Source organism: Hyaena hyaena, unplaced genomic scaffold (assembly GCF_003009895.1).
Source record: "Hyaena hyaena isolate Hyena2069 unplaced genomic scaffold, ASM300989v1 scaffold_187, whole genome shotgun sequence".
In the NCBI taxonomy this organism is placed as follows: Eukaryota; Metazoa; Chordata; class Mammalia; order Carnivora; family Hyaenidae; genus Hyaena; species Hyaena hyaena.
The window spans coordinates 1,546,584-1,568,045 of record NW_024080820.1 but is presented as its reverse complement, the minus strand read 5'-3'; the positions used below and the strand labels follow the sequence as shown (position 1 = coordinate 1,568,045).

Sequence of the window (21,462 nt, the reverse complement as noted above, 5' to 3'; positions counted from 1 at the left end):
GAGGAGGGGGGGGGGGCCACCTCTGAGGCAGCTATAGGCAGAACCAAGAGGAGATGTTTACATTGCGATGAGGAGTGCTGGCTGAGGAACTGAGGTAGGTGGAGGGTGAGAAGAGACCCCTCTCTCACCCTGTGATTCACTCACCCTGGCCACTGGTGCTGTGCTGTGGGGACTTGTAGAGAAGCAAGACAGAGGTTGCCTGCTTGAGTTGTTTCTAGAACTCTGAAGGCATAGGGGCGACGGGGTCTTTCCACCTTGCCGTCACGCATGTAAAGTGCTTGGCACAGCGCCTGGCCCTTGGAAGAGTACTCAAGAAATGGTGACCGTCATCCGCATTGTCATCTACTACAAAGAGTCTAAAAAAGAGTATTGGCAAAATCAGCAAGGCAAAACTCAAAAGTGAAAGAGCAGCACCTTAAGAAAAACATGAAAGAGCCAAGAGGTAAATGGCAGAGGTCCTACATAAATAATTCACAGACAAGGAAATACAAGTGTGACTAATATAGTAAGGAACAAATTAAATAAAATCTGTTTTTATTTTTTTATTTTTAATTTTTTATATTTTTATTTATTTCTAGGAGAGAGAGAGAGAGACAGCATGAGCAGGGGAGGGTCAGAGAGAGAGGGAGATACAGACTCTGAAATAGGCTCCAGGCTCTGAGCCAGCAGTCAGCACAGAGCCCGACGCGGGACTCGAACCCACGAACCGCGAGATCATGACCTAAGCGAAAGTCGGACGCTTAACCGACTAAGCCACCCAGGCGCCCCTAAAATCTGTTTTTAAAAACTGAATGAGGGGCCCCTGGGTGGCTCAGTCCGTTAAGCATCTGACTTTGGCTCAGGTCACGATTTCACGGTTTGTGAATTCGAGCCCTGCGTAGGGCTCTGTACTGACAGCTCAGAGCCTGGAGCCTGCTTCAGATTCTGTGTCTCCCTCTCTCTCTGCCCTTCCCCCGCTGACTCTCACTCTCTCTCTCTCTCTCTTTCTCTCTCAAAAACAAATAAACATTTAAAAAATGTTTCAAATGAATGAACCACCCAGAGGATGGAAAAAATTATTTTCAAACACATATTTGGTAAAGGTCTATTATCCACAATATGCAGAGAGCTTTTACAGCTCAATGACAAAGAGAAAAACGACCCAATTTTTAAAAATGGGCAAAGGATTTAAATAGGTATTTTTCCAAGGAATATATATATGAATGGCCACCAAGCAAATGACTAGATGGCAAATGTCATTGGTCATCAGGGAAATGCAAATCAAAACCACAGAGAGATACCATTCACAGCCACTAACATGACCATAATTAAAAACAGAAACAATTTAGTTTATTTAGCTTAAATTAGTGAAATTATTTATATTGAGAATTTTAATGTGCTAATTTGAAAAGAACAGAAACAAAAGAAAATGAGAAGTGTTGACAAGGATGTAGAAAGATGGGACTCTCATACTTTGTTGGTAGGACTGTAAATGGTGCAGGTGCTGTGGAAATGTTCAGCAGTTATCAATAAATTAAACATCAACTTAACCATATGGCTCAGAAGAATGGAAAACCGGTGTTCAAACAAAAACCTGTGCATCCATGTTCATAGCAGCTCTATTGACAATAGCTAAAAGGTAGAAATGACCCAAATATCCATCGAAGATGACTGGATAAACAAAATGTGGCATATCCATACAATGGAATGTTATTGAGCCACAAAAAGAAATGAATTCCTGACACATCGCAATGCTGCAACATTGGTGAACCATGACAATATCATGCAAAAGGAGAAAAGAGAGCCAGAAAAAAACCATATTGTATCATACCGCTTACATAAAATACCCCAAATAGGCCAATTCATACAGCCAGAAAGCAGATTAGCGATCACCAGGGAGCTAAGGGTTGGGGGGAGCAAGGAATGAGGAGAGGGTCCTTAATGAGTATGGAATTTCCTTTTGGGGTGATGAAAAGTTCTGGAACTTTTTTTTCCTGGTAGTTGTGGCTGCCCAACGTTGTGGATGTACTTAGTGCCATGGATTGTATACTTTAAAATGGTTGAAATGGGAAGCACGATGTCCTGGGCAAGTTACCACAATCAAAAGCACTGAGCCACTGTATACCAAAAGGGCACAACCCAAATTAGTTGAGGGATTGCCCCAACACTCGAGAAGGGCACTGGGGCTGAAGAATATGTAGATTCTCAAACATATTAGTTATCAGAGAAATGCAGATAAGAATAAAACATTACATTTATACCTGTTAGACTGTCAACATTTAGAACACTGAATAATGCCAAATGTTCCAAGCTCTGTTCTTCAACCTGTTGAGAATCTGGCTTAACTGGCTCCTAGGCAGGCTCTGAGACATAGAGGAATGTTCAGGCCCTGCTGCTGTGAGTGGATTCGATGCAGCCGTTGGGGAGAGGACTCTAGTGAAACTTTGTCAAACCAGGAATACACATGACTTACATTTACTTCTAGGGATGTATCTGAAAAATAGTCTCACAGGGGATGTTAAGGAGACATGCGGTGGTGAGAACTTGGGAGACATCCTGGAGAACTGGCCAGCAGTTAGAACAGTGCACTAGGTGTGTAGGGAACACAGATGGAACTTAAAAGCATCGAGCTGAGTTGAAAACATTTTAAGGGGCCCCTGGGTGGCTCAGTCGGTTAAGCATCCAACCTTGGCTCGGGTCATGATCGCATGGTTCGCCGGTTTGAGCCCTGCGCCCAACTCTGTACTGACAGCTCAGAGCCTGGAGCCTGCTTCAGATTCTGTGTCTCCCTAGCTTTCTGCCCCTCCCCAGCTTGCACTTTCTCTCAAAAATAAATAATAAACATTTTTTAAAACTTTAGCATTTTAAAGTAAAATTAAATAGGGGCGCCTGGGTGGCTCAGTCCGTTAAGCATCGGACTTCAGCTCAGATCATGATCTCGTGGTTCACGAGTTCAAGCCCCACGTCAGGCTCTGTGCTGACAGTTCAGAGCTTGGAGCCTGCTTCAGATTCTGTGTCTCCCTCTCTCTCTGCCTCTCCCCCACTCATGCTCTGTCTCTGTCTCTCAGAAGTAAATAAACGTTAAAAAGGGGGTTTCCCCTTTTAAAAAAGTGAAATTAAATATATAAAACAATGCCATTTGCATAAAAAGATGCATGCACAGGTAACAATGAACATTTGCAGCAATGCATACTAGCAGATGATCTGCATTTAACTCCCCAGAATAGCAGTGATAGGCAGAGAAGAATATGAGAATAGAGAATGGAAGTAAGAGTGAGTGAATAATATATGCCCGCAAAAGGCGAAGGGTGATATATGATGGAAGTTAGTCCAGATGATAGTATATCAACATGATAAAAAGAATCCTGTAGATCTAGTAAAAATGATCGTTTCAACCATGTAAGGTAGTCGCGTCAGAAATTATGTGCAGACCACTTGTAAATATGTAAAAAAGGAAACCTGTTAAGATAGAAAGAAGGGTATGTTGACAAATAAAAAGCTGTCTGTTGGCGAGTTCTTAGCCTAAAAATGCATGCCAAAGTATAAATAGATGAATTGGAACACAGATCTGTAAATAGTTAACTTACAATGCACTGCTCTGAAAGGGATCCCAAAGATGTAAACATTGTGCTTTAGGGGAAATCTCTTCTCCACCCAGGAGGCAACACTGAACTGGGCTTAAGGACCCCAGGCAGGCAAAGGGAGTGAGGAGCATTGCAGGGTGAACAAGACGCACGGACAGAAACTGGGGGTCAGAAAGAAAATGCGGCCTCAGCAGTGATTCGTTGTGACCAGGTGCCTGCCCCATGCTCGCGAGTCGAGTCACTCTGCTTCTCCAGCTGGGATTCTTCCCTTGCCTAAATCCACCCAGCGCTCCCAGTTGGAAGGCATTGGCTGGGACTGGCCATTACTCTGCTGGCAGCCACACAAGACACATGCTGTGTGACCTGAGTGAAGAGACTTCATTGCCCTCGTCTAGAGAAAACAGCAGATGCTTTTCTAATGATTTCAGTCAACTCATCACGTAACTTTCCTTGCAGAGTCTATTATTTTGTCCAAAATCAAAACTGCACATCCACAGAGGGGAGATTTCAAAGATTATCCGAGAATGTCAAGAAGAAAGCTTCTGGAAGAGAGGTAATTGAACTCTTAATCTTTGTTAGCTCTATGTTTGCTGCAATAAACTGCCCATGTATCACAGTAGAATGATGGTAATGATTCACTTTGAGCAGAGACTGCATAATTCCCTGAAGAACTTTAAATATTGGGGGCTATTTCGAGTCTAAATCCATATCAAGGCCCTTTTACGTGCAGAGGTTATATCGGATGTAGGAGTACCTTCCCTCACTCAGCAGGAAGTGACACACACACGCACTTTCCTCTGTGTGACCAAGGACGTATACCAAGAGTGTTATTTAGGATTTCTTGAAAGATTTGACCTTCTTAAATTTCACTAGACTCCAACTTTCATTGAGTTCAGAGATAAGGTCAGGTTCATCGCTTCATCCCAGAGCCTAGCACAGTGCTTCACATATAGAACTTGCCTGTTAAGTATTTGTGGAATGACTCTCCAAAAAAATGAATAAATATTTAAATTTTTGTGATACAAGTAAAAAGCAGCAACATTCCATTCATAATAGTTCTCTTACAATGTCTCTGAAATAACCTTTTCTGCTGATTCACTTCCTCTTGCTGGGCCTGCCTTATATAAGCCGAGGGTGTGAATTCACGCTGTGCGTTAAAGCCTCTTCCAATTTAAAAAATTCATGATTTGTCATTTGAAAATGTCATAATAGAGCCCATAGATATAGTCCCAAGGTTTTGCAGCATTGGGATAACTTATACTTTGAAATATACATTTTTCATTTCTCAAATCATTCAAGTTCAATATCAATTGTTTTGGAAGCAACACTTTAGAACTTGATATTTATTATACATTATTATGATTATTGATCATGCTTCCAGAAATTCACGAGTTGTTTTTTTTTTTACAACCTATGGGTAAGTAATTTAAGTAAGTAGTAGTAGATTAACATTTCAGTATGACCCATTTGTCTACCCTCAGGTAGATATTAGTGGAAAAACTGGTTGCCATTCATTTTTCTTGGTTGCTAGGAAGAGCTAGATGTCGATCAGTGCTCTCTGCTCTTGGAAGAAGTGTTGCGTTTTGATAGACCTAGAAACTGCCTTTGCCAGACGAACTTGCCTGTTTTAAAAATCATAGCTCAACACCGCCCTTGTTTAACATGAATATGATAATCTCATCATCTTCAGAAAATAGACATATCCAAATTGTGCAGCAAAATATCATTCGAGACAAAAGCTAGCAGCGGTCCTAGATCAGGTATGCAGGAGTTTATGGTATTGTTTTTTTAGCTTTTCTATAGGATTGAAATGTTCAGAAGACAGCTCAGGGCAACTCCCAGATTCAGCGGCTCTGTGCACTCGCACTAAGATGCTTTTGTTGTATTTAGTGCTCAGAATCTGGTGCGTGGTGTGCGTTCCGTAAAAGCGGATGTTCAGAGATGGAGGAGAGCGGTTTTGTCATGTTAATACTGTATATCCGGCTGAGTGACTGGGGCAGATCTCAAGAAAATTCTTCCTGCAGTGCTTAATAAATATTTGTTGAATAAGTAAAATAACAAATGACTAACATCCCGTTGCCAGGACAGATAAGAGAAGAAAACACAGACTAATTTCCCCTGGCTTCTGGGTGAAGTGCCAAGTTTTAAAAGAGTGATATTAAAGGGCATCTTTCTTTTGCAGCTCTGCCTTTTTCTCTTGTGAGCATGCTCGCCACCCAAGGACTAGTCCACCATGGTAAGATTCGGGGTCTGTTACTGTTCAACTTAAGAGACCAGTTTTCAGTGACCCTCCTGGCAGCATTTTGGCACTTGGCATTTGTCTTTTGGTGGATGATTTATTTATGCGGGTTTTTGCTTATTTGCAGCCTAAGTCCCCCCTCTCCCAGAGATGTCCTAAGTTCCAGAAGAAGTGGCTGTCTTAAGTTATGGGTCAAAGGGATATTAAAGTTGCAGATGAATTAAGACTGTTCATTAGGTGCCTCTGTAATCAGAGGGTCATTAAAAATGCAAGAGTGGATCCGAAGACGGAACCAGGGAGATGGCAGCGCCAGAAAGACTCAGTTCTGGGGCCCCTGGGTGGCTCAGTTGGTTAAGCGTCCAACTTTGGTTCAGGTCATGATCTCACGGTTCGTGGGTTCGATCCCTCCGTCAGCTCTGTGCTGACAGCTAGCTCAGAGCCTGGAGCCTGCTTCAGATTCTGTGTCTCCTTCTCACTCTGCCCCTCCCCTGCTCTTGCTGTCTCCCTCTCTCTCAGAAATAAATAAAACATTAAAAAATCTAAAAAAGGGGCGCCTGGGTGGCTCAGTCGGTTAAGCGTCCGACTTTCGCTTAGGTCATGATCTCGCGGTTCGTGGGTTCGAGCCCCGCGTCGGGCTCTGTGCTGACTGCCGGCTCAGAGCCTGGAGTCTGTTTCAGAGTCTGTGACTCCCTCTCTCTCTGACCCTCCCCTGCTCACGCTGTCTCTCTCTCCTAGAAATAAATTAAAAAAAAAAACATTAAAAAATCTAAAAAAGAAAGACAGACAGAGACGGACTCAGTTCAATATTGCTGGCTGTGAAGATGGGGGAGGGGCCCGGGAGTCTAGGGATGTGGCTGGCCCCTGGAAGCTGGAAATGTGAGAAACTCTAGAACTTCCAGAAAGGAATGCGGCTCTGCTGATCTCTTGATTTTAGCCCAGTGCTATGGTCTCAATATTTGTGTCTCCAAAATTCACATGCTGAACTCCTAAAGCCGAAAGTGATGATATTAGGAGGTGGGGCCCTTGAAGGGGGTGGAGCCATGTTGAAGGGATTAGTGCCCTTAGGGGTTGTGAAGAGCTCCCCAGGCCCTTGCGTCACATAATGATGCAACAGGAAGTCTGCAGCCCCAAACAGGGCCCTCACCCAACCATGCTGGCACCTGATCTTGGACTTCAGCCTCCAGAACTGTGAGAAATAAATTTCTGTTGTCGATAAGCCACCCAGTCTGCCATTTTGGTGTAGCCACCCAAGTGGTCTGAGTCAACCACGGAGACCATTTTGAGCCTCTGAGCTCCAGAACGGCAAGATAACAAATTTGTGTTGCTTTAACCCACTAAGTTTGTGGTGAGTTGTTACGGCAGCCACAGAACACTAATGCAGGGCCTTTCTCTGTGCCAGAGTCCCTGTGTCTCCCAGGGGCTCCAAGCATAGTTAGACAGATGGTTTCCTGCACAGCTGCGCTCCAAGGAGATGAGTCTCACTGAAATCCACCCGAACTCTGCCCATTTCTCACGGCAAGAGGCTGCATACAAGAGGCTACATCTGCCTAAGGAAGGGACCCTGTCTAATCTGAGCAACAGATCAAGAGAACTAGCGGCCGTCCGGCACCTTCCCACATGATCTCTTCCAGCCTCTTAGTTCTCCACTTTGCCTTTCTGGCTCTCTTCTTTCTCCTCTCCATCTCACCAGAGCCTCCATAGACATTGCTTGGTTCCCAGATAACAAGAAGGCAGCTGACCTTGTTGCAGCCCCCTGTACTAAACACTGCTGATTACCAGGACTTTTTTTTTTTTTTTTTGAGTAAACTCCGTGCCCAGCATTGAACCCAATGCGGGGCTTGAACTCATAAGCTTGAGGTTAAGACCAGAGCTGAGATCAAGTTGGACGCTTAACCGACTGAGCCACCCAGGCGCCCCAATTACCAGGATTTTAAAAAGAATATTTGTACCCAGTACATAAACATGTACTCATGTTTATGAGTCAAAATGTTCTAGTTCCTTTTGGGGTGTCAGAGACCACATGTCATATATCTAGGAGAATCCCATTTCACTTAATATTATTCTTGTCTTTAAAGGCTATTTATTAAATATAACTTCAATCTCATTTTTATAACTTCAAGGTAGCTTTTTTATAGAAATATATTCATCAATCAGGGGTGCCTGGGTGGCTCAGTTGGTAAGGCCTTTGACTTCAGCTCAGTTCAGGAACTCGTGATTTGTGAGTTCGAGCCCCATGTCGGGCTCTGTGCTGACAGCCCAGAGCCTGAAGCCTGCTTCAGATTCTATGTCTCCCTCTCTCTCTGTCCCTCCCTCACTCAGTCTTTCTCAAAAATAAATAAACATTAGAAAAATTAAAAAAAAAAAAAAAAAGAAATATACTCGTCAGTCAGTAACAAGCCTCCATCGGATCACTTCTGACAACAAAAAAATATCATGACATCTGTAAGGGTTATGTTTTATAAATATTAAACTGCTTAAAATCTACAGTTGTCTGCATGTGTATTAATATACCTTTCCAGGTTTGCATATTAGTTTTCCGTGGCTGCTGTAATAAATTACCACAAAATCAATACAAATTGATTATCTCACAGTTTGGGAGGTCAGAGGTCCAAAATGGGTCTCACTGGGCTGAAATCAAAGTGTTGGCCATGCAGCATTCCTTCTGCAGCCTGGGTGAGGGTAGGTATGGGGCTTCCTTTCCCTTTCCAGCTTCTGGAAACCAGCCACATTTCCTGGCTCATGCCCCCTTCCTCTGTCTGCAAAGCCAGCAACACTGAGGCAAGATCTTCTCATATTGCCACAGTTCTATCTCTGAATCCCTCTTCCATATTCAGGATGATTACATCTTTAAAAAAAGTTTTTTTTAATGTTTATTTAATTTTTGAGAGAGTCAAGCACAAGCGGGGGAGGGGCAGAGAGAGAGGGAGACACAGAATTTGAAGCAGGCTCCAGACTCTGAGCTGTCACCATAGAGCCTGATGCGGGGCTTGAACTCACAAAACACGAAATCATGACCTGAGCCAAAGTCAGCACTTAACCCACTGAGCCACCCAGGCGCCCCTCAAGATGATTACATCTTGATTCCATTGGGCTCACCCAGATAATCCAGGATAATCTTCCTATTTTAAAATTATCTGATTAGCAACCTTAATTCCATTTTCTTCATAGTTTTTCCAAGAATTGGGATGTGGACATCTTTAGGAGACCATTACTCTGCCTACCACAGGTTTTAATGTTTTCATTTAAAGATTTTGATATATATATATATACTGTGAATCTCTAAACTGAGACTTCGTGTTGAGTTACTTTAAAAAAGTGAGGGGACAATACTTAATTGCTTGGAACTAAGTTGTTAGTCCCCTCTATGCATTATCTTTTTCTTTAAGATTTTATTTTTTAAGTAATCTCTACACCCATTGTGCGAGTTGAACTTAGAACCTCGAGATCTAGAGTCACATTCTCTATGGACTGTGCTATCCAGGTGCCCCGCTCCCCTGCCCCCCATCCCCACCTTGGTATATTTAATTTAGTCTTAAATGGTCTGTTTCATGTTCTTTTTCTATACATTAAAGTCACTAATACTTGCTACTTGCTAAAGATGAGTATTTGAGAGTTAATTAATTAAGAATTGACTTATAACTCTTTAAAAATAACCTCTTTAGATTAAGAATCGGTGTATATCAGGGTTTACTTTAACGGTTTATTTATATTTTATAAATTTAAATAGGTTATAACATGTAATAATAATGAATTTATTTATTACTTCTTAGGTTATTTAGCATCTAATCCAAGATTTGGATCATTGCCCAAAGTTGCACGTAAGTTATAAAAGTTAAAAAAAGCAAACAATCCCTAAAAAGATTAATTTTTTAGAAGAAGATGTTTATAGCAACTGGAGATACGAATGTCAGGTCAACAAACTACCCGCGTTGACTCTCTGAAAAATCGGTCTGTTTTTTGTCACTGTGAAGTTCTTTGTTCATTCAGCACTTCCTGATATAAGGCTGAGCAGCAGGGACTCCACCTTAGACAGCCTCTTTAAAGTCTGCACTAAGAGACATTAGCAGGGCATACAAGATGCGAGCAAGCAGAGCGTCTGAATGACAGAGCCATTAGGGCCTGTAATTTTCTTCTTTTGGCTAGTTTTTTCAAAATGTTTTCTTTTTCTTTTCTTTTCTTTTTTTTTTTAGTTTTTTAATGTTGATTTATTTTTGGTAGAGAGAAACAGCACGAGTGGGGGAAGGTCAGAGAGAGAGGGAGATACAGAATCCGAAGCAGGCTCCAGGCTCTGAGCCATCAGGACAGAGCCCGATGCGGGGCTCAAACTCAGGAACCGCGAGATCATGACTGAGCCACCCAGGTGCCCCCAAGATATTTTCTATAATGGACCTACCAAATGAATAATTTTTAAAAATCAGACTTTCTAATAATACATTTACCACAACCCTGGGGTTGCATCTTCTTCCACTCCTACCTAGACCCATTATGTAGAGAGGATGCATTCCTGTTTACAGTCTGAAATCTCATTCCCAGCAGGAAGAGCAGGTTGGATATTTCTCCCAGAGATTCCCTCTGCTTCTGGGGCTCTCTTCCCTGCAGGCAAGATGGATTGCAGTAACCCATAAAGAGAATTAAGGGTCTTTCCTGCACAGTGATTTGGAAGCCACCTATAGGCACAACCCAGAGCCCACCCCTTCCCACCCTGGAGGCCTCAGACATTTGTTTGCCCCCTGGGCCTCCCACGGGCTGCCTGCCTCTGAGACAACACCTTCGCCGGCCCTATCCTGGCCCCTCTACCACCAGCTCAAAACTGAGGAGAGCAGAAAGCCTCCATTTCCTGATCCTGCTCTTTAATAGGGAGATTCATTCTCAGAGGCTTTGTTCGTTGATTTATGATGGTACTTTTCATATAAGAATTACTACTGTTAATGTAGAAAGTTCTAGAAGATAACTAATAGAGGTGACACTGAGCTTTTAAATTATCTTTCCTCACCTGCTTTTACAGTTGCGGGTATCTTGGGATTTGCCCTTGGAAAGGCATCATACATACGAGTATGCCAGAGTAAATTCCATTCCTTTGAAGATCAGCTACGTGGTGCTGGTTTTGGTCCAGGGCATAACAGGTTTGTAACTTTTTAAAAATTTCTATTAAGTTCTTAAACTTTAATTCCAGAGTAATTAACATACAGTGCTATATTAGTTTCAGGGGTTCAATATAGTGATTCAACAGGTCCATACATTACTGAGTGCTCATCATGTTAAATGTTCTCTTAATCCCCTTCACCTGTTTCACTCCTCCCCCGACAGCTCCCCTCTGGTAACCAATGGTTCGTTCTCTATAGTTAAGAGTCTGTTTCTTGGTTTGTCTCTCTCTCTCTTTGTTCCCCTTTGCTCACTTGTTTTGTTTCTAAAACTCCACATATGAGTGAAATCATGTATTTGTCTTTCTCTGACTTATTTCACTTAGCCTTATACCCTCTAGCTTCATCCATGGTGTTGCAACAGGTTTGTAATCTTTTTGACTGAGGGATTCTTTTTATTGATTGATTGATTGATTGATTGGTTTACTTAGTGACTTACTTATTATTTTTATTGGAGAGAGAGAGAGAGAGCCTGCAAGCAGAGGAGAGGGCAGTCAGTGAGAGAGAATCTCAAGCAGGCTCCGTGCTTAGTATGGAGCCCAATGCGAGGCTTGATCCCATGACTGTGGCATCACGACCTGAGCCAAAATCAAGAGTCAGATGCCCAACCAACGGAGCCACCTAGGCGCCCCTTTGACTGAGGGATTGTAATGAAAATAATTATAAAAAGTTAAATAAGTCCTTTTCACCACTTACAATATTAAACAATTTTTTACATCCATATGTTGGGAACCCCCATTTCTTAATAATAATATAATAATAAAATAAATATAAATAAAATATAAAATAAAATAATAAAAATTTTTTAATTTTTTAACATTTATTCATTTTTGAGAGAGAAAGAGTGCGAGTAAAGGAGGGGCAGAGAGAGAGGGAGACACAGAATCCGAAGCAGGCTCTAGGCTCTGAGCTGTCAGCACAGAGCCCAACACGGGGCTTGAACCCACAAGTGGTGAGATCATGACCTGAGCCAAAGTCAGACGCCCAACCAACCGAGCCACCCAGGCACCCCAGGGAAAAGAACTCTCTTTAACTCTCAGTTTTTGAGCTGTTGCTATTCAGCTTTGGTAATAATTACCTATTTCATTTGCTCCACATCGAGTGAGCACTTACTATGTTCATGGCGCCATGCAGGCCTCTAAAGAATGCCTCCATCAGCAGGCACGGCTTCTACCATCACGAGGTCACAGAATTTGAACAGGCGTCTTTTCTGCAGGACTTCTCAGTACACTTCTAGGTTGTTGTGTCTTGGGATTCTCATTCAGAGGTGTCAGCCACAGGACTCTGGAGTTAGGGACATTCCCTGGGTGGTTAGAGTATCCGGGTGAAAACCAGTTTTACTACTTACAAGGCTGTGTAACCTTGGATAAGTGTTTGATACTCTCTAATTTTCTGTTTCTCCTCTGTAGAAAATGGTGATCAGAATTGTTTTCATGGCATGTTATAAAGGATAGAAATGGCTATTTATGACAGTGAGTGCCCAGCAAATAGTACTTATTTCTGTGATAATATTGGTAGTTGGGTGTTGGGAACACATTTCTCTGAAGACCTTTTGCTTGTCACAGTGGGTTCTATTTGAGAGGCAGCATGAAACCTGTGAAAATATCAGACGTGAAGATCATTATTGGGTGGCTTAGTCGGTTAAGCGTCCGACTTTCGCTTAGGTCATGATCTCGTGGTTCATGGGTTCGAGCCCCGCGTCGGGCTCTGTGCTGACTGCCAGCTCAAGCCTGGAGCCTGTTTCAGTCTGTGACTCCCTCTCTCTCTGACCCAACCCTGCTCACGCTGTCTATCCCTCTCTCCTAGAAATAAATAAAACATTAAAAAATTTTAAAAAAAGATCATTATTGACCTTTTTTGGGGAGATAGGGTTTTGGGGGAGTCTCAAACCAAGAAACAGCTCTGTTTTTCCTTTAAAAATTAGGCTTGTGAGGGGCGCCTGGGTGGCTCAGTCAGTTAAGTGCCCAACTCTTAATTTTGGCTCAGCTCATGATCCCAGGGTCATAGGATTGAGCCCCACATCAGGCTCCGTGCTGAGCACGAAGCCCGTTAAGATTCTCTCTTTCTCTGCCCTGCTTGTGTGCATACTCTCTCTTTCTCAAAATAAATTAAAAAAAAATTTTTTTTTAAAGGAAGATGCCTCTGTTTAACATTGTGTCAAGACTAGATCAACCAGTGACAAAGCACAAACGTCCGTTTTTGCTTCCATTCTAGGCACTGCCTGCTTACCTGTGAGGAATGCAAGATCAAGCACGGATTAAATGAGAAAGGAAGTTCGCAGCCTTCAGCGTCTTAAACTTGTACCTATGGCTTTTGAAGTTTCTGAAACCTCTCTCTGAATTTGTACACATTTAGAATTTCAAGTGTACTTTAAAATAATACACGTATAGTGGACCAGACACATTGTGCTTCTCACATTCTTTGACACTCAACTGACGTGAGCGGTGTATGTTTGTCTGCTATTTGAGAACTTGTCAGGGGCATTCACACACCCAAAAAGAAATTATGTTGCTCCCCCTTAACTTGCTTACAGCTAAGTAAAAGAACTTCAAGTCTTCTCTGATTCGGCCCCATCCATTCTTTCACTCTGATTTTGTTCAGGGTTCTGATACAGGATGGGAATGAATATTCAGGAACGTGGGAAGCCAGGCCTCAAAGAAAACCAGTGTGTATAGAGGTGGAACCACAGGGCACGAAAGATTGTCTTAGAAGTTTGAGAAGTGCTTTCTAAAATGAAGGAACCAAGACTTTTAAGCTAATAAAAACTATTTCCCTTGAAAGATTCAGAATTTGAATCCACTGTCCTTTCGGTGATGTAGGTGACTTTATGCCTCAATGGCATGGTGAGCCCATCGTGTTTAGGGTGCTTGTGTAGCTAATGGGTGAATGCTCATGGTCGGCACTAAAGAACTGGGTTCTTTTATATACTGCTGGTAGCCTGAAAGAATAAACATGCCTTTCCACACTGCCTCGCCTTCTCCCAAGGAATAGTTTGTTTATGGGAACAGTCACTGGAAGAGTTAATTCATGGAATGATCAACTTTTAGGGCTATTAGGAGCTCAGAGGCAGCCAGTCCAACTCGAAGAGTTGGATTCCGATTCTCCTGGCAGGTTTTCTGCATGAAAACACTGACCAACCAACCAGCCAGCCAACCTCTTCCCCTGGAGACCTCGCATTTTATATTGTCAAGACCATCATACACATTTAGTTTGCATTGTTGCATTTTCTCAGGAAAATGCTTTATGTGTGTGTCGCCATGTATATACTGGTTTGTGTGTGTGTGCGTGCATGCACATGTGCGTATGTGTACGTGTTTATATTTAACTCAATACATCTTGAAACCATGTATAAGAAGGAAAATCTCATCACAAGCTAATAATTGATCTGAAATATCTTATTTTAAATATCAAAAATATTTCGGAGATTTTATTTTTACATGAATATTAAGTGTATGAAGTGGAGGTGTTTTCTTAAAATTTTTTCATTTATTTTTGAGAGAGAGAGAGAGCGCACAAGCGTAGGAGGGGCAGAGAGAGAGAAGAAAAGAGAGGAGAGACCGAGAATCCCAAGCAGGCTCCACACTCTCAGCACAGAGCCTGATGTGGGGCTTTGATTCCACGAACCGTGAGATCACGACCTGAGCTGAAATCAACAATTGGATGCTTAACCAACTGAGCCACCCAGGCTCACCTGAAATGGAGTGGTTTTGACTTCATCTCCTTTGTATTACATATCCTGGTCTTTCAATTGAGAAAGTTCTATTTCTGTAAATGAGAACACAAAGCCAATAATCCGAGCTTCGTGGACGCAGTTGAACTCTTGACTCTGACAACCAGCAGTTGGTGAGTCTGTTCTCTCGGGGATTGGCAGAAATTCAAACTTAGGCACATTTATTTCCTGCAAGCCAGAAAATGATTTCCTAAGGATCAGAACATCTTCAGATGGCTAAGCACAGCAAATCAGTGTTGAAATCAGTCTTAGGGTCCTGGGAAAAGATGAATCTATCGTTGTTGAAAAGCCCCATTGTTTTTACACCTGACGTCTTCATATTTCTCCAAATTAAATTGGATTTATTGTCTGGACTCTGCTTTTCCTAAGCGTTGAAACAGTGATCTTTCCTTTCATGGAAATCAATAAAGAAAAAACTGAAGTTCATACAAGAAATCTCAAATATTTTGCAGCTTTATCTATTGCATATCTGAGGGGAGAACGTTTGTTTCTTGCAGGAAGATGTGTCAAAAAATGGAATTTGTCTTTTGGCATTCAGAAATTACCAACACTTGGGGCACCTGGGTGGCTCAGTCTGTTAAGCATCTGACTTTGGCTCAGGTCATGATCTCACAGTTCGTGGGTTCAAGCCCTGCTTCGGGCTCTGTGCTGACAGCTTGCTCAGAGCCTGGATCCTGGAGCCTGCATAGGATTCTGTGTCTCTTTCTCTCTCTGCCCCTTCCCCGCTCATGCTCTGTCTCACTCTGTCTCTCAAAAAATAAATAAATGTAGGGGCGCCTGGGTGGCTTAGTCGGTTAAGCGTCCNAAATAAATAAATGTAGGGGCGCCTGGGTGGCTTAGTCGGTTAAGCGTCCGACTTTCGCTTAGGTCATGATCTCGCGGTTCGTGGGTTCGAGCCCCGCGTCGGGCTCTGTGCTGACTGCCAGCTCAGAGCCTGGAGCCTGTCTCAGTCTGTGACTCCCTCTCTCTCTGACCCTCCCCTGCTCATGCTGTCTCTCTCTCCTAGAAATAAATAAAACATTTAAAAAAAAAATGTAAAAAAAAATTTTTTTTTAAAAAGAAATTACCAACCCTCTTCACCAAGCTGGTCATAACCTTATGAAAGCATTCCCTTCATGATAAAAACAGATTAAAAAAAGAGGTACTGTATGTAATGCTTATGTATTTTAAAAATTCTTACTTAAGGGGCGCCTGGGTGGCTCAGTCAGTAGAGCATTGACTTTGGCTCAGGTAATGATCTCACGGTTTGTGAGTTTGAGCCTCACACCCAGCTCTCTGTTGTCAGGGCTGAGCCCGCTTTGGATCCTCTCTCTCTTTCTCTCCTCCCCCCCATGTCTGCCCCTCACCTGCTCGTGTGTGTGTGTGTGTGTGTGTGTGCATGCACACGCGCACTCTCTCTCTCTCAAAAATAAACACGAAGTATTTCTGACTTAAGCAAAGATATTCTCTTCGCCTACTGTCAGAATAGATGACTTATCTATTGTCTGCTAACATCATGAAAGTAATAAAATTTATCTTGAATGACAAGTAATAATCAAATGCTTGATTAAGCAAAAATAACTTGAAAATATCATATAGATCATTTTCTTGATATTCGACTAATGCAATCTGGTAATTGACAAAACTTTTCCACTTTAGAGCTTAACTATAGAATTTTATTTCATAGACCTTTGAAGTTTGCACAGGGGCACCTGCATGGCTCAGTTGGTTGAGCATCTGACTCTAGATTTTGGCTCAGGTCATGATCTCATGGTCATGAGATCAAACCCCATGTCGATTCTCTGTCCCTCTCCTTCTACTACTTCCCTGCTCTCACTCTCTCTCAAATTAAAAAAAAAAAATGTTTACAGAGATTTTAGTGATTAACCCAGAGGCAGCACAATCTAGGACCAGACAGATAATATAATTGAGTGAAGCTGGACTAGTGGCATGTTAAAGAGTCTTCACTTCCACAACACACACACATATGTGGGTCCACAAATAACACAGGTTTTACTATGAGAATCCTTGTTTTTATATGTTCATGCTTTCATATATTCAATTCCTGAGCACCCAGTCTGTGCCTACACAGGGTCCTAAATCCTAGAAATGCAACAGTGAACATGGCTGACAAAACTCTACATCTTCCTGGAGTTAGTATTCTTTAAAAAAAAATTTTTTTTTAATCTTTATTTTTGAGAAAGAGAGTGCAAACAGGGGAGGGCAGAGAGAGAGGGAGACATAGAATCCGAAGCAGGCTCCAGGCTCTGGGCTGTCAGCACAGAGCCCGAAACGGGGCTCGAACTCACAAAACACGAGTTCGTGACCTGAGCCGAAGTCAGACGCTTAACCGACAGACCCACCCAGGCTCCCTGGAAGTTTATATTTTTATCACTAGTTTGTGGTCTGAAGTCCAGTTGAACCACCCACCACTCTGGGAATCCCCTCCGCTCTCTGGGGAGGTGGGATTCCAGGATGCACTTATGTACTTCCAGGGGAAGGACACCTGTTGATCTACAGCACAACGCAGTACACAGCCCAGCTGCAAAAGTGTTCAGAAAGGTCTTACGGGAGTCCAGGTTCACGTCCCTCCCCTGCTGGACTGGAAGCTCTTCTGGGGCAGGAAGTATGTCTTCTTTTACTGGTGTCTGAGTCTCCAGCCCCAATAAAGTTCTTGGTCAGGTATAGGACTTCGTTTAAGTTTTCAGCCTAAAACCGTAATTTCTCTGTGGCTACAAAATAGGATTCTTATTCTTTTTTTTTCACGGACTGGCCTTTACATACTGGAACAAATGTTCTTCTCAGTTTCTTCAACCATTGGAGTGGGTTTCCAAACCTGTCTCAGCCTGGTCTTGGGACACCCTTTGGTTTGTGCTGTCCTCTCTTACACCAACCCCCCAGACTTGGATTGACCAGTTCAGAAAAGAACATGATCACGGTGCTTTTCATTTCAGGCACTTGAACTGATAACAAGAGTGGCTCTTCATGACGCTCGGTGCTCATATCCAGGCTCCACTGCTTGCTGACACTGAGTCAGCTTGGTACCTGGTTTGTGCCTCTGCTTTCTCATCTGTAAAATGGAAAAATTTTAGACTATCCTGACAGGTTGTTCATGAGGATTAGATAAGCTAATATTTACTGTTTTTTTTTTTTTTTAAGTAGTCTCTATGGCCAACGTGGGGCTCAAGCTCATGACCCCAAGATCAAGAGTCGGATCCTCTACCCACCAAACCAGCCGCATGCCCCTTAAATGAGCTAATACTTAAATGCTTACAGTAGTGCATGGCTCAGAGTAACCACCCAATGGATGTTAGCTATTACTACTACTACTACTACTACTGCTACTACGACGACGATGACGACGACGACGACGTTTAATGGAGTCCAAAAGTTCGTGTCACACTTTTTTGGCCTGTGCTAAGCTTTTTCACATGACCTATCTTAAAGTCAAGTCTCCCTATTTTATGCTTGCGCATCTCTGGTCATTCTGAACTTCAGTGTAACTCATGACATTCTCAGTTCTTTTTGATTTCATGATGCTACTCTCTGTCCTTTTGAGTTTAAATTTTGTAATTCAACAGGTACATCTTGTGTCAGCTGCCCCTTTTGGTTTCTTAATGTATAGTGTTCATGGTAAGTGCTCAAACAATCTTTGTTGACTGAATAATTGTCTTGAAGAATGTATTATAAAATACAAACCTTGAAGACTGGTTTGCTCTATTAGAGAGATTCTCTCATTCTAGATATGGGTGGGGCAGGAATGAGGGTAGGAAGGGCCAGTGACAAAAGGGGGAAGGGCAGGTGGGACAAATTAATAATGGTGGGGAAACAAATATCAAAAAGGAATCTCCCTGAGAGGCAAACCATGAGAGACTCTTGAATGCTGACAAAAACTGAGGACTGATGGATGTGGGGGGGAGGGGGGGGTGGGCATGGAGGAGGGCACTTTGGGGATGAGCACTGAGTGTTATGTAGAAACTAATTTGACAATAAACTATTTGTAAAAAAAAATAAAAAAAAATAAAAAAATTAAAAAAAAAAAAAAAAAAGGAATCTCCCTTTATACCTGCCTGGTTTTGAAAACCAGGGCTGTTACCATAGGCCTTATGATTTGGAAGCTCAGAAATGGCTTCATTCACTAATTCGACAAAAATTTTTCGGTACCACCCATATGCAAGACAATGTGCCAGAAGAAAGAGGGGTTATTTTCATACAGGAGATGTCCCTGCACTCACAGAAGAAAAGATATGCAAATAAACAGCTATAATACAATGTGGTGTAATGTCCATAGGAGACAGATCCAAATTCATTTGTACGGAATTCGGGGCAGCGATAGCTACCGTTGCTCCCCTTGTAGATTGTATTACCGGCCTCACTCTTTACCTCTCCTTATATCCATGCCTTTGGACCTGTGATTTTGCATTTCCTTCCCACCGTGGGGCACACTAGCTAGCTCTTGACCTTCGGTTGGTCCACATGACTTAAATTAGGCAGAATGTGGGGCAGAAATGAAGGTGTGCCAGTTCCAGACTTAAACCTCCCAAGCCCTGCATGTTTCTACTTGTGTCTGTCTTGACTATGAGGACAGGCCCGACACTAGATGCAGAGGCAGAAGCCTGCACGCTGACACTCCAGCTCCACGCTTGCTGAAGAGTCCATTGTCATAAACCCCTTACTCTTATCATTCAGAGCAATTTGACTTTTCTATCAAACTAATACAGAAACTTGGCAGCTGTACGTGGGTGTCGCCATGACACAACCCTACCCAGTGGCGTGGGTCTGGGGGACGAGGCAGATGGGATCCCGGCAGGACTTTGGGGAGATGGTTAGTGAAACCTAAAATGCCTGGATGAGGGTGCTAACAGAAGTCTAAAGAGCTTCCAAGGAGGCTGTCAAGGAAGGATCACGGAAGAGAGAGGGAAGCGTTATTGGAAGCTGTTGGAAATTTAGAGTATGAGTCGTACAGAGTTTAGCAAAACTGTTACCTGTGGCAACACGGAAAATTGCAAATGTACCTAAAGCTTGATCTAGCTGAGACTTCTGGGCAATGTTGAGGGTGACATCTGGCTTTTCCTAGCTGTCTAAAAGGAGAGAAGAGATGTAATTAACATAAAAAACAATTTATTCCAGGGGCACCTGGGTGGCTCAGTCAGTTAAGCATCCAACTTTGGCTTATAATCTCACAGTTCATGCCCCATGTCAGGCTCTGTGCTGACTGCTTGGAGCCTGGAGCCTGCTTTGGATTCCAGGTGTCCTTCTCTCGCCCCTCCCTGCTCACGCTCTTTCCAAAATAAGCAAACATTAAAAACATAAAAAATTACATATATTCCTTTTCCAAATGTGATTTGTAGGAAATATAAAGGCTCATAAGAGTCTCTCAGGCCAACAAATGTTTCCCATGCTGAGAAATGGCTTCCAGGTGAAGATCAAATCCAGGTTTTCCGTTCAAGAGCACGTAAAACAACAGTGCTTCATTGGACATTTCAGACACATAAATGGCCCTCTAGAAGTCTCATAGGCATAATCTCCTAGACCCTGTGCAAGGTTTCTAAGAATCTCAGGGCCATTGTGCATCAGCCTTGCAGGGTGCCGCCCAGTGTAGAAAAAGGAAGGTCTCCAGCTGGATGGCTTTTGTGTAATGGAACGGATTATAAATGGATACTTCAGAACTCCACAGGTTTAATAAATTGTTACGTTTGGACAAGAATAGTATAGAGGCCTTGGGATGCTGGATTTCTATGGGGCGAAGGCTGAGAAAATTATTCTGTCAACATGACCTACGTTCGTGCGAAAGGCAGGACTAAGAGCTCTGGCGAACCCCAGGGGCTGGGGTGCGTGTACATCTAAACCCTAACAAAGAACCCGCATAGTGAGCCTACTGGACGTGTCCGAATCACTATGGATAAGGGACTGGCATATGCTTCTCACTACCCCCTTCTGAATGGGAGTGGTGAGGTCATGCCAAACACCTATTTGGGATGAACAGGGTGGGTGGCTTCTCTCCAGTTCACAGGTCTGAAGACTGAGAAAGGGTACCTCAAAGACTCACCCAAGTGCTTCTTCGGCAACTGGACCTGGTGAGATGCGCTCCCTGACTCAGCTGTTACAATGGCTGTGAACTGGAGGTCCTGGGAAAGTAGTGTAGTCTGTATGAGAGGGATGAAGATTGCTGTGGCCAAAGGGTGAAGAGTTGCAACACCTTCCATCCCAGTTTTTATTTTTTTCTTTCTGTATATTTTAAATTTTTAAATGTTTTTATTTATTATTTTTTTAACAAATAGTTTATTGTCAAATTGGTTTCCATACCCACTGTTCTTTTAAAACTGAAAGCGGGAGTCTTCCTTTCCTGCCCTTTGACAGGAAGTCTTGTGAAGAGATGATGCTACACACGGGGCTGCGGCCGAGCCAGAAATAAAAGGCAGTGCGGCCTCAGACATTCTTGGACTGTTCACGTTAGAGCTTCAAGTGGTCACACAGTCTGTCCCGAACACACCATGTGGTGAGAAGCCCCTCCCTCCCCACAGGACACGGCCAGGCCCTGAACCCCAAGGAAGAGATGCCTGGGCAGTGCCCCAGCCCCCTGCTGACAGTGGCTTCGCACCCAGACTCCTGGCTGGATCCTGCCTGAATTCTGGACCCACAGACAACGAAGATAATAAATGACCACTTTCTTAAGCCACTGAGTTTGGGGACTTACAATAGCTGATTATGTTTCTGGTAGGACTGCAATATATGAGAAAGCGGAGTTTAGATGAGACCATAATTTCATGTTCTGTTCACCTGGACCGGAAACAAACATTAAGTCAGCAA

General features: G+C 42.9%; 1 protein-coding gene across 6 annotated transcripts in view; it reads left to right on the top strand.

The window, feature by feature from the left end:
• The window catches only part of OCIAD2 (OCIA domain containing 2), a 21,991-nt gene extending 3,619 nt beyond the window's left edge, over positions 1 to 18,372 (top strand). For 2 of the 6 annotated variants that reach the window (XM_039241061.1, XM_039241066.1), the window contains 6 exons: positions 4,020 to 4,116; positions 5,746 to 5,799; positions 9,573 to 9,620; positions 10,808 to 10,925; positions 13,158 to 13,243; positions 13,545 to 13,719. In XM_039241061.1, coding sequence (XP_039096992.1) covers positions 4,020 to 4,116; positions 5,746 to 5,799; positions 9,573 to 9,620; positions 10,808 to 10,925; positions 13,158 to 13,239 — 399 coding nt within the window. In that variant the 3' untranslated portion in view covers positions 13,240 to 13,243; positions 13,545 to 13,719. Of the gene's footprint in view, positions 1 to 4,019; positions 4,117 to 5,745; positions 5,800 to 9,572; positions 9,621 to 10,807; positions 10,926 to 13,157; positions 13,244 to 13,544; positions 13,720 to 14,448; positions 14,472 to 17,606; positions 17,677 to 17,811 lie in introns of those variants that run through there. The other 4 variants (XM_039241062.1, XM_039241063.1, XM_039241064.1 and 1 more) reach the window with 4 other exon arrangements.
• The last annotated feature ends 3,090 nt before the right edge of the window (positions 18,373 to 21,462 follow it).